At 39.8% G+C, this 23,800-nt stretch overlaps 1 protein-coding gene across 1 annotated transcript in view; it reads left to right on the top strand.

Annotated features, from left to right (window-relative positions):
- The window catches only part of LOC129730682 (uncharacterized), an 87,898-nt gene that overhangs the window by 33,832 nt on the left and 30,266 nt on the right, over positions 1 to 23,800 (top strand). Inside the window, exon 4 of the mRNA XM_055690214.1 lies at positions 21,840 to 22,084. Within this exon, the coding sequence (XP_055546189.1) occupies positions 21,840 to 22,084 (245 nt within the window). The remainder of the gene's footprint in view (positions 1 to 21,839; positions 22,085 to 23,800) is intronic.

Raw genomic sequence — 23,800 nt, 5'->3', positions numbered from 1 at the left:
GTGCCTCAAGGTTCAGTCTTGGGTCCAGTCCTGTACAACATATTCACTTCAGATCTTCCTGATTTGCCTCCAGGATGCACAAAGTCATTGTTCTGCGATGACACAAGCATTTCCGTAAAAGGAAAAAGTCTTCGTGTCATATGCAGTCGATTGCAGAAAAGTTTAGATATTTTTTCTTCCTACTTGCAAAAGTGGAGAATCTCTCCCAATGCTACTAAAACTCAAATGATAATTTTTCCGCATAAGCCTAGGGCTTCTTTCCTCAAGCCAAACAATAATCACGTTGTCAAGATGAATGGGGTTATTTTAAGTTGGTCCGACAAGGTTAAGTACTTGGGACTAATTTATGATAAAAAACTTATTTTCAAAGAGCACATTGAGAGTATACAAGCCACGTGCATCAAATATACGAGATGTTTATATCCTCTCATTAACAGGAATTCTAAACTTTGTTTAAAGAACAAACTTTTGATTTACAAACAAATTTTTAGACCAGCAATGCTTTATGCTGTACCGATCTGGTCAAGTTGCTGTTCAACAAGGAAGAAAACGCTCCAAAGGATTCAGAATAAAATTCTGAAAATGATTTTGAAGCGTCCTCCTTGGTTTGGTACACTCGAATTACATAGACTTACTGGTGTTGAACCATTAGAAGCTATGTCAAATAAAATTATTAACAATTTTCGACAAAAATCGTTGCAATCCTCAATTGCTACGATAAGCTCTCTTTATAGCCAATAAGTTAGTTGTAAGTTTACTTCCCCTTTTCTGACAAGTAGGTTTAAATCCCTACGAATGATAAGTCCTAACTGCGAAAGCAAACAAATCCTAACAATTAAAATTACAAATTTCTAACAGTGTTGAGAAGTCACCATTTGTGATTGGACACACATACTCATTATTTACTAATATTCATCATAAATACTTAAGCTACTAACAAATCCCCCCTTAAAAAAAAAAAAAAAAAAAAAAAAAAAAAAAAGAAAACCAGAATTTTTGGCTTCTATCGCACAATTATTTCACGGAGCTACAAATGATGCAAAAATGCAAGAGCTTTTGATGTGACATAGTATGGGTTGTAGCTTTAGTAAAGTGTTACTTGCGCGTTTGCTTGAAGTTTTTCAAATACCCCGAAAATTATAAGTTATGGTCAAAACCCTGTTTTTTTTACCTCAGCTCACATTGTTATGCTTAATACGGCTATTTTCCAACCGATTTTTTATATTTTGGCTGTTTTGGAAAGGCGAAAAATAGAGCTTTTGAAACATATAAATATGTCTTAAAAGTTTACCTATATGTGATAAATAGTTTTAAAATAAATAGGATGGTTTATATTTTTTTCAAATTTTACCCATATGTGATGAATAGTTTTAAAAAAAATAGGATAGTTTATGTTATTTTCAAATTTTTCAACACTTATTCGCAATTTTTCACACATTTTTGTAGAATTTGAAAAGCATGTTTAGTGCCAAACGATAACAGTAAGTGTTGTTTATGAAAATCTGTTATAATTTCGCTGAGATATGACTTGATGTTTTCAACCACATACTTTTTTTTTATTCTCGCTTATTTTCCGTCGGTCTAGTTCCACCACTGTTGTGGCCAATCACCGACGCCCAGGGAGGCGACTCCACACCCAGGACCCTAACTCACGACCCGTTTATTAACGGACCGGCGCCAACGGCTTTACTTCCTCATGCGATGGAAGGCGTGATCACGCCACCTCACAACCATCGACACCTATGTCGGCGGTGGGATTCGAACCCAGGCGTCGAGCGTGGTTGGCGGAGACGTTACCAACCACACTAGGCCCCCGCTCCAACCACATACTTAGATTTCATCAAATCATTTCTCAGCCAAATTATAACAAATTTTCATTAACAACACCTATTATTTTCGTTTGGTACTAAAAAGAACTTTCCAAATTTTACAGCAATTGAAGCTCCTGTGTGAAAAATTGCGAATGAATTCGAAAAAAATTGAAAATAACATAAACCATCCTATTAATTTTAAAACTATTCATCACATATAGGTAAACTTTTTAGACATATTTATATGTTTCAAAGCTCTATTTTTCGTCTTTCCAAAAAAGCCAAAATATGAAAAATCGGTTGAAAAATAACCGTATTAAACATAACAATGTGAGCTAAGGTAAAAACAGGGTTTTGACTATAGCTTATAATTTTCGGGGTATTTGGAAAACTTCAAGTAAACGCGCAAGTAACACTTGACTAAAGCTACAACCCATACACGCAAAACTTTTCCTTATTACCTTAGAAGCAATAGCGCAAAATTGCCTTTAAGGTAACAAACCTATTACTAAAAAGGCAATAAAATTCTTCCCCAGTCAAGTAACAACACATACTGTCATATATTTAGCACGTGTTACGGGAGTACGACCATCTAATAATGGTCGTGCAACCACATGCAAGATTTTTTCTGTCATAAACGGCTCCCTTTTCATCTCAAGTTAAAAAAAAATCACACACCGTCGCATATGTTGCACATGTTACAAGTTCCTTCAATCTCCAATTCATCCGGTGAGCGTGTATTAGTTCGCTCGTTGTATGCATACGGAGTAGAGGAAGAATATGACAAGAGCTGCCAAGCAGCATTTTCCCCGTCATAGAGTGTGCAAACGTTGATGATTTCAAAGACTTGAAATGCGTCTTTAAAAGACAACACGATCTGTAAACTGCGTTAGAGAAAAACAAAAACATTCGCTTTCTTGCAAGCTATTCAAAACACATACTCATTGGTTCATGGAAACTCATTTGCACCTGTTTGAAAATACAAAACTCGTGCCCATCCAGAACAATATTCGCAACTTCGGCAACTCTGTTCAGACAGTATAACATATTTTCATTTCATGTAAACACTGGGGGACGAAACGAAAGTGTTTCTAATTGGACATTTGAAGTTGACGGGTGAGATTCTCATTATGTGGGGATGAAGGGAAGCAAAAATGAATCTGATCGTTGCATCAATACAAATGTAGCGAGTGAAATCTTGCTAACACATGCACTGCGGTGCTTGGCTGTATGTTCTCCTGCAGAAACACATACAAGCGTGTGCCCGTCATAATTTTTGTTACTTTTCGGTTATTACAATTTGTGTATAATGCGCAGTCATAAGACACAATAAGTAATAAAAAATTGCCCTAAAGTAATAAAATGTTCCCCGTTTGCGTTGGGTGTACTATGTCACATCAAAAGTTCTTGCATTTTTGCATCATTTGTAGCACCGTGAAATAACTGTGCGATAGAAGCCAAAAATTCTGGTTTTCTTAAAAAGTATATAACTTAGCCAAATATCAACCGATTTTCACAAAACTACTCTCGTTTGATTCGAAATTTAATATACTTTCAAAATTATAGTATATTTGTGGTATGTTTCTTACAAAAATAGACGGCAAATTTCAAATTAAATTGAAAAATTGCGTGAAAATATCTAAAAAAATTAGATTTAAACTCAAATAACTCAACATATTTTATTGATATTAGTAAAAACCTGTATATATTTTGAAAGCTCTATTTGTCCTCTTTCTAAAACTGCTAAAATATTGAAAATCGGTTGATAAATGACTGAGTTAAAAAATATTATATGCGCTGAGGTCCAAAAAACCGTATTTTGACCATAACTTCAGATTTTGGGGGTGTTTGGAAAATTTCTAGTATGAGCGAATATTACACTCAACAAGACCTACAACCTACACTAGGTCACTTCAGAAGTTCTGGAATTTTTTTTTTCATTTGTAGCACAGTGTTATTAGGGGTCTTCACATCGAGCTCGTATACGAATACCCAGCCGTAAACTGTGTGTCTTCCATTACTCGTCAATGGAGGTGAGTATTTTTACGGCTGGGTATTTGTTTACGAGCTCGACATGAATACCCATATTATTTTAAGCTTTACCATAATGAGCGTATATTAGCTGTCTTCGTAATACAGTGAATGTAGTTGTAGGCAAATGAGAAAAATTGTCAAGCAAAAAACAAAAATGGAATTGCTGATTGCTACGATTTTTTGCTGGAACTTGTTAATAATTTTGTTTAAAATATCTTCTTAAGTTTGCCAATTAATGAACCTTTGCAAGATCCATATTATCGGTTTGATTAAATCAGAGTTAAATAAGACAAAACCATTTATTATGATAACGTAAGTATTATTGGATTTGGTTTTCAAGGACATAGAGTTAGTTCTGACTTTGATGCATTACGAGAAATTCTTGGTGCTTCTTCAACAAGCACGATGCTTGTGCCTTGTCAAATACATGTTGTTTGCACAAAAAATACTACAGGCATAATATCGTCAGATATAAACGATATTCTTTCGAGTGTTGTTGAATATATTTCAAAAATTGATTTCCAGGGGAGGCTGAAAATAATAATACGTACAGTCGCTGAGCAAACACATTGATTCTGTCTGCAGACTCTGTATATTTTGTAACAAAAAATCCCCTAATTACAGTGTTTAGTCCCACGTTACCATTTCATACAACCCTAGGGCTGTATACCTTGTAGTATTTTTGAACTTCTTGTGATCTGTGAGCATACATTTGTGAATTTCGGAACAAACGTAGAATTAAAAAATAGCGTCCATCATAAGGATTGCCGATTCAAGCTGCAAGTTATTTATGAAACCTTTGGACTAAATCAAAAGTTATGTTTCACAGAAGGAGATCAGCGACTATTATTTTTGTTTCTCGAAAAACGATATTGAAGTTATCGCAAGTGGATTTAGCATCGGAAGAGTTTGCCACTGCGTGGCGTAAAAATGTTGCGAAAATTCTCGAAGCTTATTTTTTCAGAGAAACGAACAAAAGGCAAGTGCGAGGATCATGAAATTTTCTATGTGTGTGTAATAGTAACTTCACTTCGCTTGGTGTGGAAAGTAAACGGAAACAACATTTCTTTTGCGATTTATGCCTATGTACGGGTTGAGGAGAGGTGTTTTTGTGATATAGACAGTAGTTCGCTTGGGTGCGTGGAGGGAACAGAAAAACGTACATGTGCAGTTGCAGTTCGACCAACACCTCAAAAATTTTCTGTGATTGAGTCAACGTGAACAAAGTATCTTACTACTAATGCGAAAGTGTGCATTTTGGAGAGATATTAGATCTGTTATGAGTACAGCAGATAACAGACTGCGTATGTGTATATAAAAAAAAAAAAAAAAAAGAATGCATTCAGCTTATTCTACTGGTTGTAAGTAGTGGTTCAAAGGATATGACGAGTAGTGAGAATAAAATGTATCGCTCACATATAGAAAGAAGCGGAAATAATTCATGCAAATGAATGTGAATAAAGTGATGCGCATTGGTATTGATATAAAATGGAGGACATGTCTGAAAGAATTTAAAGATAACAAAACATGGACAACACAAATATTCTAGATTGAATTCTGCCATAAAACTGGGTTTGGATTGATAATATCGTTTCCCAAGTACAAGAAAGTAGTTCTTTTTTAAATAAGTGGAAGGGGCCGAGTGCCGGATCAGGAGAAAGAGAGAGAGAAAAAAAACTGAAAAAATAAATACAGTTATTACATTGTCTGAAGCCTCTCAATAAACCTGAGCGTGAAATGCTAGTTGTTATGATGAAATACTCAGTGATTGGATTAAAATTAATGGTTTGATTTGATTAGTGAACTGTAATGATAGAGACTAGTCACAGACTGTAAACCGTTGATGTTTCTATTCAAAGAACGTGAACCCTGTGCGCGGATTGAAAGGTGGGTACTACGGCTACAACTATGATGTGGAATATAAGCCAGGCTCGGAGAACCTAGCCGATGCTATCTCTCGGCTAGCAATTTTAAAACCTGTTGAGTTTGATGTTGCAAGTAATGCGTGTATTTATCAGATTGCTATAGCAGATATATCCGATGCTATATCGGTACAAGAGGTTGAAAACGAAATTATCAGGGATGAAAGTATCCAAGAAGTCATTCGTAATTTAGATGACGGAATGTGGTCGGAGAGAACGAAAGAATTCAAACCATTCATCACAGAACTCTGTCAAGTAGGAAACTTACTTTTACGTGGCGATCGATTAGTGATACCACAAAACTTGAGAGCAAAGATCCTGCAGCTAGGTCAGGAGTCTCATCCAGGGATAGAAGTTATGAAAAGACGTCTAAGGCTGAAAGTTTGGTGGCCTTATTGGATAAAGAAGTGGAAAAGTACGTCAAACAATGCAGGGCTTGTGCTCTGGTCTCAGCGTTAGATCCACCGGTACCGGTCAAACCGACACGAAAGCCAGAACGAGCATGGAGTGATCTCGCGGCAGATTTTTTGGGCCCACTTCCTTCGGGGCACAACCTTCTCGTAATTGTTGACTACTTCACCAGATTCACGGAAATTATTGTTATGAAGCACATCACAGCCGTCCTAACGATTCGAGCGTTACACGAATCATTCTGCAGGTTCGGATTCCCTGAATTTTTGAAAACGGATAATGAACCCCAATTCATAAGCTCAGAACATCAGCGTTTTTGCAGCACGTTTGGAATTGAACATAGAAAATCTACTCCGTATTGGCCTGAGGCAAATGGTAAAGTCGAAAGAATGAACCGCACAATTCTCAAGCGTATTAAAGAAGCCAAGAGACTGATGGGTCTGACTGGCAATGGGACCTTAGAATGTTTGTCCTCATGCACAACTCCAGTCTCCATTCGACCACTGGAGTAGTCCCATCTGTACTTATGTTTGGTCGCGTTCTGAAAGATATAATTCCAGGAATGATTATGAAAAGCAAGAATGTTCTGGAGGAGGTGCGAGATCGAGATCTTTCAAGAAAATTGAAAGCAGCAGAATACGCTGATGAGCGTCGTTCAGCACGGCAGAATGATCTGCAAGTCGGAGATACGGTAGTGTCGAAGCGTGTTCAAAAGGATAATAAACTCTCCACCACGTTTGACCCCACGGAGTTATCCGTAATTGCTAGAAATGGATCCGATGTAACTCTTAATGACTCAAAGTCTGGGCGGGGTTTTCATAGAAATGTGTCTCATCTTAAAAAACTAACTAAAGGTTCAGAGAGAGAAGGACAGATAGAGGACAACAAGGCAATGCAGAGCAATGACAAATCAAAATGATAGACGCAGTGTCATCCATAATGAAACTTCGGTTGAAAGTCGAATTCCCAGGGAATCAAGACCTCGCCGGAACTACCAACTACCAACACATCCCAATGATTTTAATCTCAATAGTATTTATCAATTTTATCCGAATGGAGGGATGTAGTATTGGTCCAGAAGGCCATTTCAAACGGAACGCACATTAACATTTATATTTTGCCCTAACCTCATGTTATAACATCTTGAACAGGAACAGTAAGCGAAGCGCGGTTGAATAAAGAGTTTTTGTACGACTTACAAACGTGACACATGCGTCTGCTAAGACACTTAGAATCTCCGGTTCGAATACAACAGACATGACCAAACAATATGCTCTATGTCGTGATAACCTTCACTAAGGCACAGATACCGCTTTCGCTGAGCCCAATACGACGGAGATGCGCGTCAAATCTATAGTGATTGGACATAAGCCGAGACATCATGCAAAAGAAATCTCGATGTACATCCAACCCCTTGAACCACGGGTTCGTCGATACTTTGGGTATAATGCAATACCCTCTTGTCCATGAATTCTGCCAACTGATGATCATATTATGACGTACAAATGCGAAAAATTCATTAAAAGCAATAGGTCTTTCATAAATTTCACCGTTTATTGCGCCCACCTTAGCCAAAAAGTTCGCTTTCTCATTGCCCGGTATCGAGCAGTGAGGAGGGACCCACACTAAGGTAATCTGAAACGATTTTTCGGGTAAAGCACTCAGATGTACCCGTATTTTCCCCAAGAAATACGGAGAGTGCTTAATATCCTTCATCGATCGGAGAGCCTCAATAGAACTGAGACTGTCCGTAAAGATGAAATAATGGTCCGTGGGCATTTTTTCGATAATCCCTAGGGTGTACTGAATTGCAGCTAATTTTGCGACGTAAACAGAATCAGGATTATCGAGCTTATGGGAGACGGTTAAATTGTTATTGAAATACCGACCTATCATGGAAGTGTTCCCGAGACTCGAACTACGCACATCACCCGATCCATCGTCGACTTGACCAACCATGTCAGTTTATCCGGAAAGCTGTAATCGTGCATAATCTGCCATAGCTGGTCTCGAATGATTGTGTCGTATGCCGATTTAAAGTCGATGAACGAGTGATGTGTGGGCACGTTATACTCACGGCACTTCTGTAGGACCTGCCGTACCGCGAATATTTGGTCCGTGGTGGCGCGGGCACCCATAAATCCCGGTTGGTATTGCCCCATGAATTCCCTTGCAAACGGTGATAGTCGACGGCACAGAATTTGAGAGAGTACCTTGTAGGCGGCGTTCAGCAACGTGATTGCACGGTAGTTGCAGCAATCCAACTTGTCGCATTTTGTAGATGGGGCATACTGTACCCTCCATCCACTCCTAGGGTACTACCTCCTCCTCCCAAATCTTGGCAATAACCCAGTGTAGCGCCTTAGCCAGTGATTCACCACCGTGTTTTAACAGCTCGCTGGGGAGTTGGTCAGCTCCAGCAGCTTTATTGTTTTTCAGCCGGCCGATCTCCTCTCTAACCTCCTGGAGGTCAGGGGCTGGGATTCTGTCGTCATCTGCGCGTACACCGAGATCTACTACCACTCCGTCGTCGTCCTCTGCTACACCGCCATTAAGGTGCTCATCGTAGTGCTGCTTCCACCTGTCAATCACCTCAGACTTGTTCGTGAGAAGGTTGCCGCCCAGGTCCCTGCACATGTCGGCTTGTGGCACATAGCCTTTGCGGGAACAGTTCAGTTTCTCGTAGAACTTTCGTGTGTTATTCGCACGATACAGTTCCTCCCTCGCCTCGCGATCTCGATCTTCTTCCTGGCGCTTCTTCTTCCGTAAAACCGAGTTTTGCCTGTTCCGTGCGCGTCGGTAGCGCTCCACGTTCGCCCTCGTTTGGTGTTGCAGCATTCTCGCTCGTGCTGCATTCTTCTCTTCCACTAACTGTTTGCACTTGTCGTCAAACCAGTCGTTTCTCCTGTTCAGAGCCATAGTACCAAGCGCCGCTACAGCAGTACTACCTATGGCTGATCAAATGTCCCTCCAGCCATCTTCAAGAGTAGCTGCGCCAAGCTGCTTTTCCGTCGGTAATGCTGCTTCCAGCTGCTGCGCGTTCTCCCGTGCAACTTCGACGTCCCGTAGTTGCCCGATGTTTGGTCGCGTTGGGCGACTTTGACGCGTGTTTCGCACCGTCGAATGTTTTGAGCGCATGCATACTGCAACAAGGTAATGGTCCGAATCAATATTCGCACTGCGGTAGGTGCGAACGTTGATGACGTCAGAGAAGAATTTACCATCGATTAGAACGTGGTCGATTTGGTTCTCCACTTGTAGGTCAGGTGATCTCCAGGTGGCTTTGTGGATGTCTTTGCGGGGAAAGAAGGTACTTCTGACTGCCATACCGCGGGAGGCTGCAAAGTTCACACATCGTTGGCCGTTATCATTTGATGCCGCTTGCAGGCTATTCGGCCCTATCACCGGTCTGTACATTGCCTCCCGTCCTATCTGAGCGTTCATATCACCGATGACGATCTTAACGACCCGTTGCGGACAGCTATCATACACCTGCTCCAGCTGCGCATAGAACGCTTCTTTCTCATCGTCGGCTCTTCCTTCGTGTGGGCAGTGCACGTTGATGATGCTGTAGTTGAAGAACCGGCCCTTAATTCTCAACTTACGCATCCTCGCACTGATCGGCTGCCACCCGATCACGCGTTGGCGCATCCTACCCAACACTTTAAAGCCCGTCCCAAGCTCGTTGGTAGTGCCACAGCTCTGATAAAAGGTAGCCTCTCGATGTCCGCTTTTCCATACCTTCTGTCCCGACCAGCAAAGTTCCTGCAGTGCTACGATTTCGAAGTTGCGCGGATAGTTCATCATATATGATCCTGTCGTAGCCATTAAAGCCTAACGATCTGTAGTTCCATGTACCAAGTTTCCAATCGTAGTCCTTATTTCGTCGCCTAGGTCTGTGCCGATTGTTCCGATCCGTATTAACTTATTCGATATTTGCAACGTTTGGTGTTTTTCGGAGCGGCTTGTTGGGCCTTCCCCAACCCCCTGTCTCGCCGGAGGTCCATCGTGTCAGCTCTGAATAGAGTCCCACGCTGACACCAGGACGTTGATCAGCCGCTCCTAACATGGAGATCAGACGCTGTTTTGAGCCGCACCATCTTGGTGAACATACGCTCGGGTTGGCGAAGCATTTCCTCTACCGCCGAAATATGGTTACCGCGCCAACGATCGCGTCGCACCTTCTCACTTAGCTATTGTCGGATGACAACATTGCCCAGGCAACGCCAACCAGTTGTGTCCATGTTTTAACTGGTAGTCTAATGTATCATATGACTCGTGGAGGCGTGAGATAGGAACTTGTGAGGACCGGAGCTGAATTTGACGCTCCTTACAAGTTGTCAACTCACCATTTGAAGCCCACGTTTAACCCCACGAGTTGGATTTTTATCCTTAACGATGATCAGTGCGCGAACAAACTCGAATCTCGAATCGAATATATTCTATTAAGCAGTATGATAACTCACGGGATTCGATATATGTATGAAAGTCTCGATATTTCGTCAAGATTTTTGATTGATATCCTGCCCAAGTCGTATAAAATTCGCCAGCATCTGGATTCATCTTGTCAAAATCGATTGATATCTATAATGAAAAATAGGTAATGTTTGTAATATCACTATTTTAAATTCCTAACTATAGAGAAATCAACAAAATACGTAAGAGTCCTTGTAAATTTTAAATTATACATGAATCCAAGAATGTATATTTTTCTTTTGAGATACTACGTAATTTGTGGAAAATCTCTTGTAACATCAGCATTCCGTTGTACTTGGTCGTCAGAGGAAAAACTTCGAGCAGTTCATCTACTATTTTGTCAGCATCTCCTTTATCCCTGATAGACTTCCTAGTATCGAAGGTCTGAATCCAGTCATTTTTAACGACATCTAGTGAACCGTCAGTTGGAACAATGTATTTCAGCATTTCAATCTAAAAAATAATATTATTTATTCATTTTAGTTTATTTTTCATTTCATTTAATTTAGCTATTTTAGCAGATAAGTTAGCATCATCTTGTGGAGGTACATTATCATCAACAGTATAATCATCCAAGCTAACACGATTTCGTCGCTGATGCTTTTGCTGTTTATCCCTTTGGACCATGTATTCGATGTGATACTGAATTTTACCACCATGTTTGGCCTGTCCTCTGCCATTAGGATAAAACCACAGAGCATGAGGAATTTTTGCTTGCTCCGATGCCAACACGTTGTACTTTTCAACCAAAGATTTGGTCACAACTTCTTTGTAATGTTTGTCAGGATGACTGAAAATCGTCAATGATTAGTACCATGAAAAAAGAATTTAATTACAACATAGAAATCTTCTAATCTTCTTAACATATAAGAATGCAGTTCTGTCTGTCTGTCTATCTGATTCTTATAGGCTCGGAAACTACTGAACCGACCGGTATGTTCTCATACAAATAAAACACACATTTTTGCATAACTCGAGAACTAATCAAGCAAATGGATCCAAATTTAACATGTAGAGGATTTTGGAGGCAAGATATATTTCTATGGTGTATTGACACCTCTCCTTCTTCTTTGAGGGGAGGCTGCCATACAAATAAAACACTAATTTTTGAGAATTGATTAACCAAAGGGAACTAGATTTGGCAGTTGGAAGTTTTTGCAGGCAAGATATATTTTCATGATAGTTCGACACCCCTCCCTCTTCTGGAAGGGAGGGTTCCCATACGATTGAAAACACACGACTCAAGAACTAATAAGCAAACGGAACCAAATTTTGCATGTGGAGGTTTTTGGGAGCAAGAAATGTTTCTATGATTGTTTGACACTGTTTTCTATTTTGGAAGAGGGATGCAGCCGAAAATCGACAAATGAAACAAATATTTCGACCCTTATAGTGAATTTCTTTATTCCACTGTGTGCGGGTAAAACTGCCTAAGATTAATAAAACGTCATCGCCATTTAAGACGCAAGTAAGAAAGAGATGCCAGATAATTGTTTACGAACTTAGCACGTGCGGTGGTGGGTTGAAGCTGACAAATTTTACAGTGCGCTTCGGGCAGCACGGCAGGTCAAAACTGGGTAAAAATCGAGCGAATAAAGAAGGGTTTTGAGAGCAGTTAGTGCGCTTCCAGGTCAAAACGAGGTGAGCTGGTGGAATAAAAAAATTCGCTATAAGTGAATACAAACAAGTATCTGTAGAAATCAGCCAGTTGTAATAAGATAATTGAGAAATTAATCTCTAACAGTAAATAACTTGTCGAAATGTTGAAATGTACTTTTTATGTAGGAAATTTACTTACTATCCGTATCTGCTAACTATGTATTCACTTAGCACGGCTGATATGGAGTTGAGAAAACCACGGGTTAGGGTCAATTGGATCTTGGTTTCTTGTTGGTCTTGTTTTGCCTGCTCCTGTTGGTTTTTTGCCTTTCTCCTAGAAAGGTATAGCAATTACTGAAAAAACTAAAGGTATGAGAGTGCTCCAAAGAGCCGAATGTCGTATATCACTCGACTCAGTTCGACGAGCTGAGCCTTTTCTGTATGTGTATGTGTGTGTGTATGTGTGTGTGTAACGCTCTCCCAATCTCACTCGATTTTCTCAGAGATGGCTGGACCGATTTCAATGAAATTAATTGCAAATGAAAGGTCTAGTTGCCCCATAACCAACCCTATTGAATTTTATTGTAATCGGATTTTTAGTTTAGAGGTTATGTATCAAAATGTAAAAATAACGAAACATCAATATCTCAGAAACTACGCAAACGATTTGAACAAAATTAATGTCGAATGAACGAGCTACCTAGAAAACCCTCAACTTTTGAATTTCATTGACATTTAACATGTGGTTCAAAAGTTATGCAAAGAAACGTGTTCTCGAGACTATTTAATCTTACTCATGTTTCTCAGAGATGGCTGAACCGATTTTCATAAAATTGGTGTCAAATGGAAGATCTAGTTGCCAAATAAGACCCTATTGATTTTTTTTGCAATCGGACTATTACTTTGCCTGTTATGTTTGAAAATGTGAAATCCAGCTATGAAAAGTAAAATATTCACAAGACTACTTAAACTCACTCACTTCTCTCAGAAATGGCTGAACCGATATTCACTAAATTAGTGTCAAATGGGAGGTCCAGCTGCCTCATAACACCCCATCGAATTTAACTGTACTCAGACTGTAACTTCGTCTGTAATGTAACGAAATGTGAAAATCACGAAACTTCATTATCTTAGAAACTTCACAATCGATTTGAACAATATTGATATCAGATGAACGGGCTAGTTAAGAGTTAACTGACGAATTGTGATTGAACACGTGGTTTCAAAGTTTGGCTGCCCTATACGTTTCCATTTCATTTGATTATAATCGAACATAAGCAACCGTTATATATTAAATTGTTAAAACAACGAGTCTATTATCTCAAAGATTACACGACTTATTCAACATAACTAGCGTCATACGAACGAGTTATCTCTTAAACCTACTAATAACTAACTTCATAACAACTTGATATGTGGTTCAAAAGTTATGGAACGAAGAGAAATTCGAAGACTATTCAAAACTATACCTGCTTTGATCAATATACGTGGCCTCAACATAATTTAAATGTGGTTTCGAACTATTTGAACGTTCCCGGTATCGCTCGTGATGAAATTGTTCGAAATTAAAAGTCATTTCTTTTATTTCGTTATTTCTTAAGCACTAACATTACGTCAAATTTCATATTTTATACATCAATTACAACATCAATATTTTAGAACCTAAAGAATGAATATACTTTTATTGGATTGAAGCGTTGAATGAGAAAGGCTGGGTCTGACCGCCAGGTGGATTGATTTAGGTTTTTTAGCCTGCTGCTGCTTGATCGAGTCCGAAACTCTTCTCCCTTCTGCAGTCTGTTCAAACAGCAAATCGATATCAAACTCCTGCGAAAAAATACAGAAAAGTTGCTAGTTCAAAAGAAATGTGGTTAAAATGTAGAAGTAACGGTTTAGTTACCTTCTCTAGTGAAAGGAGATGCTCAGTTGGTGTAGGTTTTGATTCTGTGCTTGATTGATCGATGCGACTAGTACTTGGTCCAGCCATTAGACCAGTATTTGTTCCAGTAATTAGGTCAGTATTACAAGCGCCCCAGCTTGTGTATTCATCAAACGTAAAATCATCCCCTTCAATGAGTATCTCTTCGTCTAGCGTTTCTATTATATCCTCGTGGACAACTTTAATACTGTATTTGTTTAGCAATTGCTTTTGACATTTTTGAATCTTCTTTTGCTGGCCGGTGTTTAGGTTAAGTCGAGTAAAATCTTCATTGTCCAGAGCGATGAACGTTTCGACATCCACGATTCCTTCGCAAACTGCATGAAAAATAGGTGAAAATATAAAAATATAGGTACACACATTTGTCAAACCGATTAATACAGTACTTGTTAGTTAGTAATCATTATTGTATATTCTCCTGGAAATATACCGGGTTTCTTGGTTGTATGTTTTCCAGAATGAAAATGTTGTGTAACAGTGAACTGAATCTAGGCCAATCAACACGTGTTCCTGTGTAATTTGAACTTCGTATGCTTGCAAGGTGTCATCGAATCCAACAACTTCCCAGATTTGAATATAGAATTGAGGAGAATTTTCCATTAAAATTATTTCCTGAATTAGTCCGAATAGTGGAAATATGGAGTCTTCATCTTTAATGGATATGAAGCAATTAGGCTGAAAGTGTACACCATTGTAGATTATCTCTCTATATGTAAAAATCACAGGAGGGTTGTGTGCAAAGCCACGACCGCGAGGTTGAAGTAGAATACTTTTACACAGCTACGGCTGCACATTAACCTACGGCCGGGCGAAACGGTTCACGCCGCTTTTCGCGTTTAGCCTGGCAGAGGCCTAATGTGCACGGCCAACACAATAGAAAGGTGTTTTCACATTGAAAATTAGACACGGCTTTACTGGAGTAAGTGTTGGCAAATGCATCTACCGCTAATACCGCCGCTATCGTACGAAAAATGACGCGCGTCTAAGAACACCCAAACTGTTTCGCCATGCCGCTCCCATTTACTTCCTTATAACATCCGCCTCATGGAAGTACCGGCTGCACCTACCGCTGAGGCTGTTACCATACTGCTACTGGTACCCAAAACTATTAACTCTTCAAATTAAGTGTTTTATTTGTCCTCAAAAGAACAATTGTTCAATTCCATATCGGATATAATACAATCGCAGCTCTGTAATATTACTGACAGTAATATTCTTTTGAACAAAATGATCCAACTTTTCCATTAGAGGAAGTGCCGGCTGATGTACGGCAAAAATCTTGCCCGATCGCTCGCGTTGGCGTTCGTTCTCAGGCAACGTGATTTGTTTAATTTGAAGGCAGCCATAGGCGCAACCCGCTGATATATTCTGTTACCGCTGAGTGCTGATATCTGCTGCTGCTGCTGTCAACGATGTGGACGGTCCATCCAGCTCACCTTCCGACTAATGAATGTAGCTAGTTTTCCCAGAAACACTCTTTTATAGCCGAAGGGTGCTACGTAATAGGCCACGCCCTATCAGTTCAGTTGTTCCATTCACTAATGTTCTTCAGACAAATTATTCCACAATTCGCATTTGATTTTTGTATCCAGCGAATAAACACCGATGGTGCTCTCACACACGCAACGGTTTTAACCCGTATCTTATTGCGGTTTGTAACATCAAGCGATTTCGTTTGCTCGTTGTTGCGTGTTGCATCATGTTGCAACTTGGCAGCTGGGAGACGACGAAATTCTGTTTATGCTGATTGATTGAATCGACTTCATATTAGCTCTGCACAGTCGAACTAACTGCTTTTGTGAATGCGTTCTAACATGGCAGTTTATTTTTCAATGTCGGTTATGCTGATCGCAGCCTTTGCGCTGCCCTTACAGCGGGGGGTTTACTAAATAAAGTAAAAATTAGACAACTACAACAGAATTTGATTGCATCCCGCACAGAATGTCTGCTTGTGTTGATGTCAGAAAATTATTAACCTTCAATTAATTTTTTATTTGCCTTGAAAAAAAGCATTTTGCGGTTCAAAATCGGTTGCTAATTACAACCTTTGAGCTGCCCTAACATTGAGGGAATGAAGATACACGGACAACATGCACTGTGGAAGCTACTTTACATTCAGTAAATTCGACGGGTGCGACAGATTTAAATTGCTAGGATGCAACACAGAATGCTTGCTTGCGTTGACAAAAATTATTAACTTTCAATGACTTGTTTATTTGCCTTCAAAAAGGCATTTTGATTTCCAAAATTGGATTTCCTGATGCCAATCTTCATGCTGCCCCAACACGGGGGGAATAATGGCTGTCTGGCGACACACGCTGAGAAAAACCGCGCTGCTCCTGAGACGTGGTGACCAACCACAGGGCTAGTGCTGCTGCTTAGGAAGGACGACTGCTGTTGTCGCTGTCTAGAACTATTATGAGCGGCTCCGGCTGAAACAGGCTCTTATATAGGCCAAATAGCATGTTTTCAATTTCAAGGTATATGATCCTGTCGACCGTGCTTGGGAAGCAAGCATATAACGACCAATCAGAGGTCGAATTTTTCGTTTTGACAAGGCTTGACTATTTTCAATAGTACAATAGTGTGAATAATAAAATTACAATTATCTTATTTTGGGAAGAATCTTAGAAGATTTTCCAATCTATTGCTGCAAGAACGAAGGAAATCCATCGAATACTAACCGATTTATTAGCATTTGAAATTGGACATATTTTTCACTTTTTTCGGTTTTAGATTTTCATTTCACATCCCCATGTAGCCGAACTTCCTGAGAGAAGTATTCTACTTCAAAAAATGATCTATGCCCTTATTTTGAAGAAAGCTGACACATTTCAAATCATTGAGAAGGCACATCTTACCGGATTTATACTCAAGTCGATTCTGAAATGCACATTCTGCTACATCAACTGCTTGTGCAAAAACTTGTCGCTTTGCCAAGCTAAGGCAAACATTTTTCAAATTGCAAGCAGTATTCATTTGACTTTTAATATTTTTGTTTTTTCTTTCAAACACTCGACAATCGAATTGTACAAGAGGTCCAATTTTCTTTATGCAATCGGGGTAATGATACATATGGTAAAGCTTGTTCGGACGCCGGTCAAATAGCTTGATGAACATATCATGAAAAATTCGTATATCCATTTCTAACTCTGCTAACAAGAAATCCGAGATAGTTGGTGAAAGCGATATTCGAGTTATATTAATCAAAACGCTTATCAAATTTATGTACTGACACTGGTACTTTGTGTCCGAGCAAAAAAGGCAACGCCCTAAGCAAAAGCAAATATTGCGATGCTGTTTGCTTCATCCGGTGGGTGTTCGGTTGAAGAAGCATAGGCGCAGTTATGTTGGGAGAGGGCTTATTTTTTTTCGTCTCGATATCCATAGCTGGATATTCTTATGCGATGATTGAGAAGGTCATTATTCAAACCGAGTTTCTTATCACGATAGTATTGTGACAAGACAAGCTGAACTGTGACTGGGATCACACCTTCTGCTAAGTCATGCATGACATCAAAAGCATGATTTTTTGTCACATGGAATGCCGATAGTTCGTTCAAGATGCACCCCGTAATTTTTAGTCCACAGTCCTTTTCAGTAATCTCTTTTTTTGCTCAGTCTGTCAAGATTATCTTCATACCAGAGTTCATCTTCTAAAGGAAAATCGTGCTGTAATGGATTTTGCTTAAAACATTCTCGTGACATTGTGCATTCTCTGCAGAACATACTAGCAGATGGCCCTAGCAATCCGAACACATCGTGAACCGCAGATGTGTCGCCAGCCATCGCGATTACAGTAGCTTTAATTAACAAGGTCTCGGAGCCAAAGACCATTGTTTCCCCTTTCTCTAATCGTTTCAAATCTTCTACGAGTGGAGCTAGGATCCTGTTGTACCCGTGTCGTTTAGCATCAGTCGATTTAGCATAAATCAATGGAAATACAGCTTTTTTGGATGAATTGAATTCGAATGGAATGTTCTGAATTTTTAAGTACATTGCTGCAATTTTGTTCTTCCCAGCTCTGGAACTTAATGTATTGCATGGTTCAGCGTCATCATCATACAAAATTATTCTCAACGCATCAGGATTTTCTTGGAAATAATGACTTTTTTCGAAACTCTGCCCACTCGTATATGAATCGTAAACTTTAGGGTTACAATTATTTCCCACCTGCGCCACACTTGTATTCGCAGTTACCATAATTCGATTCTGTTCATTTCGCAAGAACAACTTCAATGATTCGATTATTGACACATATTGATATGTTTCGTGTACCTGAAAAAATTGATTTGCCTGATCAATTAATCTTATGAAAAGGAACACATAGCTTTCTATGCTCAGGTCCAGATATGTTATGTGATTACCAGAGACATGAACCCGCATTTTAAGGGCATTGAAATGAACTATTATAACATTTGATTCCCTATCATAAGATTTGTTCAGTATTTAACTTTAAACAATTTCAAATAATGCTCAGATACTCCTACTAACCATATATCCTACCAACGGGTAAAACGATCACTCAGGTTTTAGTCGCTAAATATCTCGGGGTCTGGTTCGACTCTAAATGCACCTGGGCCTGCCATATTAGGTATCTGACACGAAAATGCCAACAGAAGATTAATTTTCTTCGTACGATTACCGGAACCTGGTGGGGAGCCCACCCAGGAGAGCTTCTAAGGCTTTACCAAACAACGATACTGTCTGTAATTGAGTACGGGTGTTTCTGCTTCCGCTTCGCAGCAAACATTTGATCAAACTGGAGCGAATACAATATCGTTGTGTGCGTATCGCCTTGGGTTGCATGCAATCGACCCATACGATGAGTCTTGAAGTGCTGGCGGGTATTCTTCCGTTGAAACATCGCTTTTGGAATCTCTCTTATCGGTTGCTAGTTTGATGCACAGTTATGAACCCATTAGTAATTGAAAATTTCGAGAGGTTGGTCGACCTTCAATCTCAATCCAGATTTCTGACTTTATATTTTGACTACATGGCTCAAGATATTAACCCTTCTGCATACGTCTCTTTCAATGTCGCACTTTTAGATACTTCTGATAATGCTATATTTTTCGACACCACCATGAAAGAAGCCATTACTGGTATCCCGGATCAATTGCGACCCCAAGAGATCCCTAAGATTTTTTCCAATAAGTTTAAACATGTTAGTTATGATAAAAGGTTTTACACTGACGGGTCTAATCTAGATGAGTCCACTGGCTTCGGTGTATTTGCCTTTCTCAAGGCAAATCAACATGTATTTGAAGGTTAATAATTTTTTGACAACTCAAGCGAGCAACCTGTGCTGGATACTAGCAATTTAAATCTGTAGCGGCCGTCTAATTTACTGAATGTGAAACAGCTTTTACAGCTCGTGTTTTCAGTGTTTTTATTCCCCCACTGTTGAGGCAGCACAAAGTAAGCATTAGTATACTCTATGACTCTTTAATGAAACACTTGCAACAATGCATTTGTTAATAGTGTGCGTAGTTCTACGTCAGTTATGCGGCCGTGTCCTGGATACAACCGCCTACTTTTTTGTTCAAAAATGTCTGAAGTAATTTGATATAAATTAGACGATTTTTAGATGTGTCTGAAGTAATTTGGAAAATAAGGAGATTTACATAAAGTTAGTGCCGTAGTAGAATTCAAAGAGATGAATGAACAAGGAATAAATCAAAGAAAGTGGAAGGAAAAAAACTAGGATTAAATTGGTATCTTTGAAAATAAGGAATAAATGAATAATCACATAGTAAAGACATAGTAACCATAATAATGAGTACCGCAATTCAATCTTCGATAGCTGTAGTAAACCTATGAAAATTTTTAAATTTTCAATTTCAAAATTTTTACAATTTTAGCATTAACGAGAATGTAAGATTATAACAGTTTCTCTAAGAACACTGTTGCCATAAGAACACTACCGCGAGCTTTCAACAACGTCAAACGCTTAACAGCCCTCTGGTGGAAGATAGAAGGCTGCAATGCACGCGAAGCTTAAATCGATCGTGTGAGTTCCACACGGATCTCATTTATCTGACCTAGTAGACGGGATGGGATCGAAAAGAAGGCAAAAAATAGCAAACCAATGGAAACTTAGATCTCCACTGCGGGATCACAAAAGACACCTGATTGGTAAATAAAATGGCTCATCTTGCATTAGCTAGAAGGAGAGGGAATCGAATTTACGCAGCATCCAATATCTATCCGGTATTGTTTGAGGCGATCGAACAATTAGACCAAATGTGATCTTGTTAAATCCTTGGGATTATTCGGGTGAATACCGTCAACCACGCTGCAAGTCCACGCGAAGCGAGAGCTAAAAAAACGCGCAGTTCGCTTAGTATAACGTGTAAAACTTTTTACCCGAATTTCGGCCAATAAATAAATGGGCCTAGCGTGAAAACCTAATCAATATAAAATGAGTTTGTAAAATGGTAAAAGTTAGTGACTAAGCCTTATTTAATTTCTAGATGAAACACGTCAATCTGTTAAAACCTATTCACTAATTAATAGTGTTTAATTAAAAGTGTTTAGCGTCAGGTAAGCTTAACCTATTGGCAATAACTCTAGTGACTAGAAATAGTACGGGAAAAGGTTCTAATTTGGTTGTAACGTTGAACAGGAATAAACCCACCGTTCAACGTGGGTGAAAATGCGGATTGCCAAACCCCTCTGGTTGCCAGGACCGCGTGCCACGAGACGAGGAAAAACCAAACAGTAATTAGTGACGCGGGTGCGTCTAAATCGATCCGCTCGCCTATTTCCCACACGGCGACACGATAAAGTCGATAAGTCGAAGCACGTTTTTCTTTCCCCGTCGAGGACCGTAAGACATTCAGGAAAAGTTCCCGCTTTCATACGATCGAAACGATCGTCGCCCACGCGGTGAGATCCCGTGCAACGCACGCGTGTGATATAGTTCGACATAACTAAACGCAAGGCTGCGATCGACCAGCCGCTCGAGATGATTTGTGCCCTGACCGCAGGTTCCGGTACTCACAGGTAGACTTAGAATAAGCACATATTGTAAATACTCTAGAATTAGTAGTTGAGAGTGACGTCACTGATAGGCAGGCGAACATGTGTTGAATATAAGATGAATGTTTGAATCTAAAGATTGTGTTCTCTTGTTCGACGAAGTTGATGCTTTCACTCTGGGATTTTTAGATTTTTTGGGAATTTCGGATATCGCATTGTTGCTGGGATTGGTTCCCCTCTCCTGTTTCTTAGTATAACTATTAACATCCCATTGCTTCCACTGCGAAAGCCAAATTAGATTCGAGTGATTGAACACTAAACCCGCCCGTGACAGAGAGTCTCTAGCCGAGCAATCAGCAGCCTCTCACCCGTGAGAGTGGCGCTTAAGCTGTTGACTGTTACAAAGAGGTTCGTTACAACTGTTCCCTGCAACACCAAGTAAAGAATAGCTGATTTGTTATTTTCAATTGCGATAACAGTCGTACAAACAAATTGAATAGATAGAGCCCACCTTTACTCGCAGATATCAAGACAGTTACCGATCCCTGATGATACCATAAACTTTAATAGCAGAAATATAAATAAGTTTTTCAAACGATGTCTTCTTCTCTCTTAAAATAATTTTATTGTATTTACTATAATTATATAACGTTCTATTCACAGTAAATAAAATGTCACCACGTCCATCCTTGGTCCCGGATGTTGATGCTTCAAATGAACCTTCTAATATAAATCAGGATCAACCAAATAAGGCTGACAATCCAAAACTTATTGGTCGCTCTGGTTCGTGTAGGATTTGTCTGAAGGCATTTAAACCCAATGAATACCGTAAGACGTGCGTAGAATGTGACCAAAAAGTCTGCGAGGACTGTGCCAGCTACAGTAAATTAGATGAACAGGAGTCAATGGTGAGTAATATGAGATTATGAGTCGCATATTGAACTAAATTTTGTATTTTAAATTAAGATTGAACTGCAAAATCGCTACTTTATTCAATAAGGAATATCTTCAAGCAACACTCTGTAATCAGAGTGCCTCTGTGTTAGTGGTCTAGTATAACCCATTATGTTACACTTTATTACATTGCCAATGTCTTGTTGCAGAACGGCACGACCGACCAATTAGCTAATAATTCGATTAACCTTTAAATCGTCGGCGTACTTAAGGAACCATCCGGTACTCAGTGGGCGTGGTTCACAAACAAAATGTATCTTAAAAAAACCGAGAGTACCTTGTGGTACAACAGACGCTGTCGAAAATCGAGCTGACGTCGTGAGCGTTACTGGCTTCGTGTATGGTTATGTCAGCAAATAGTTTCCATGCCTCTAGAGAAGTGTTTTCATTCAAACTGTGTGTGACTTTTTACCTTTCTCCTAGAAAGGTATAGCAATCACTTGCAAAACTTCTTTTGCTACTGTTCTCGGCGAACAGGAAGCCTTGGATGACTCGTGAGCTGGGACGCTGAGGACCAAAAAAAGAGCTGCGCTTAGGAAATATTCCAGGTTTGGTACACTTGTGTTGCGCGACCAATATAAAAGGTTGAATACAGTATACAAGAAGACCAGTCAGAACTGTTTCAGAAGACACATGCAAAATATGCAGCTAAACCTTAAGGCTAAACCAAAAACATTCTGGACGTACGTCAACGCCCAGCGTAAGTAATTGAGTCTTCCTTCAACCATGACTCTGAATGGTAGAGTCGCCTCTGAGCCGAAAAACATCTGCCAACTCTTTGCGAGGAATTGGCACTAACTTTTTGCGACGAAGTAATCCCGCCTGAGCATGTTACCCTGGCTGCTAGCAACGCTCCACTAACGGTTGGGAATACTCTGAGTGGATTTACCATAGATAAAACAATGATCTCTAGTGCCGCCTCTATATTAAAATCATCGTTAAAATCCGGCCCGGATGGAATTCCTTCCGCGTTTTTAAAAAAGCACATTGAGAACCTGCTAATCCCTCTTCAGCTCGTGTTTGGTTTGTCCCTTTCCAGTGGGGTTTTTCCGTCTGCATGGAAAACTGCATTTATGTTCCCCGTTCACAAAAAAGGAGATCGGAAGGATGTCAATAACTATCGAGGGATTTCATCGTTATGCGCAATATCCAAGTTGTTTGAGCTTGTGATCATGGCTCTGTTGCTGTCTCACTGCAAACAATACCTGAGCGATGATCAACACGGGTTCGTCTCAGGTAGATCTACCAATACAAATCTACTATGCTTGACGTCATATGTTGCGGAAAGCCTGGGTGATCGCGCTCAAACGGACGTCATATATACCGACTTATCTGCGGCTTTCGATAAAATCAATCATACCATTACGATTGCTAAGCTCGAAAGACTCGGTCTTAGCGGCAGTATGTTGCGTTGGTGCCATTCCTATCTTGTTGGTCGTAAACTGATCGTGACTATCGACGATTTTCAAGCAGAGCCTTTTTCGGCCTCGTCTGGAATCCTGCAAGGCAGCCATTTGGGACCGTTATTCTTCCTATTATACTTCAATGATGTAAACTGTGTACTTAAAGGACCCCGTTTATCCTTCGCTGACGATCTGAAGTTATACCTGAAGATCCGTTCGATAGCGGGTGCCTCTCGCCTCCAGCGATAGTTTAACACCTTCATGAAT

Source organism: Wyeomyia smithii, chromosome 3, assembly GCF_029784165.1.
Source record: "Wyeomyia smithii strain HCP4-BCI-WySm-NY-G18 chromosome 3, ASM2978416v1, whole genome shotgun sequence".
Classification (NCBI taxonomy): Eukaryota; Metazoa; Arthropoda; class Insecta; order Diptera; family Culicidae; genus Wyeomyia; species Wyeomyia smithii.
The sequence above is the reverse complement of the archived record's forward strand: the minus strand, read 5'-3'. Positions and strand labels throughout refer to the sequence as shown.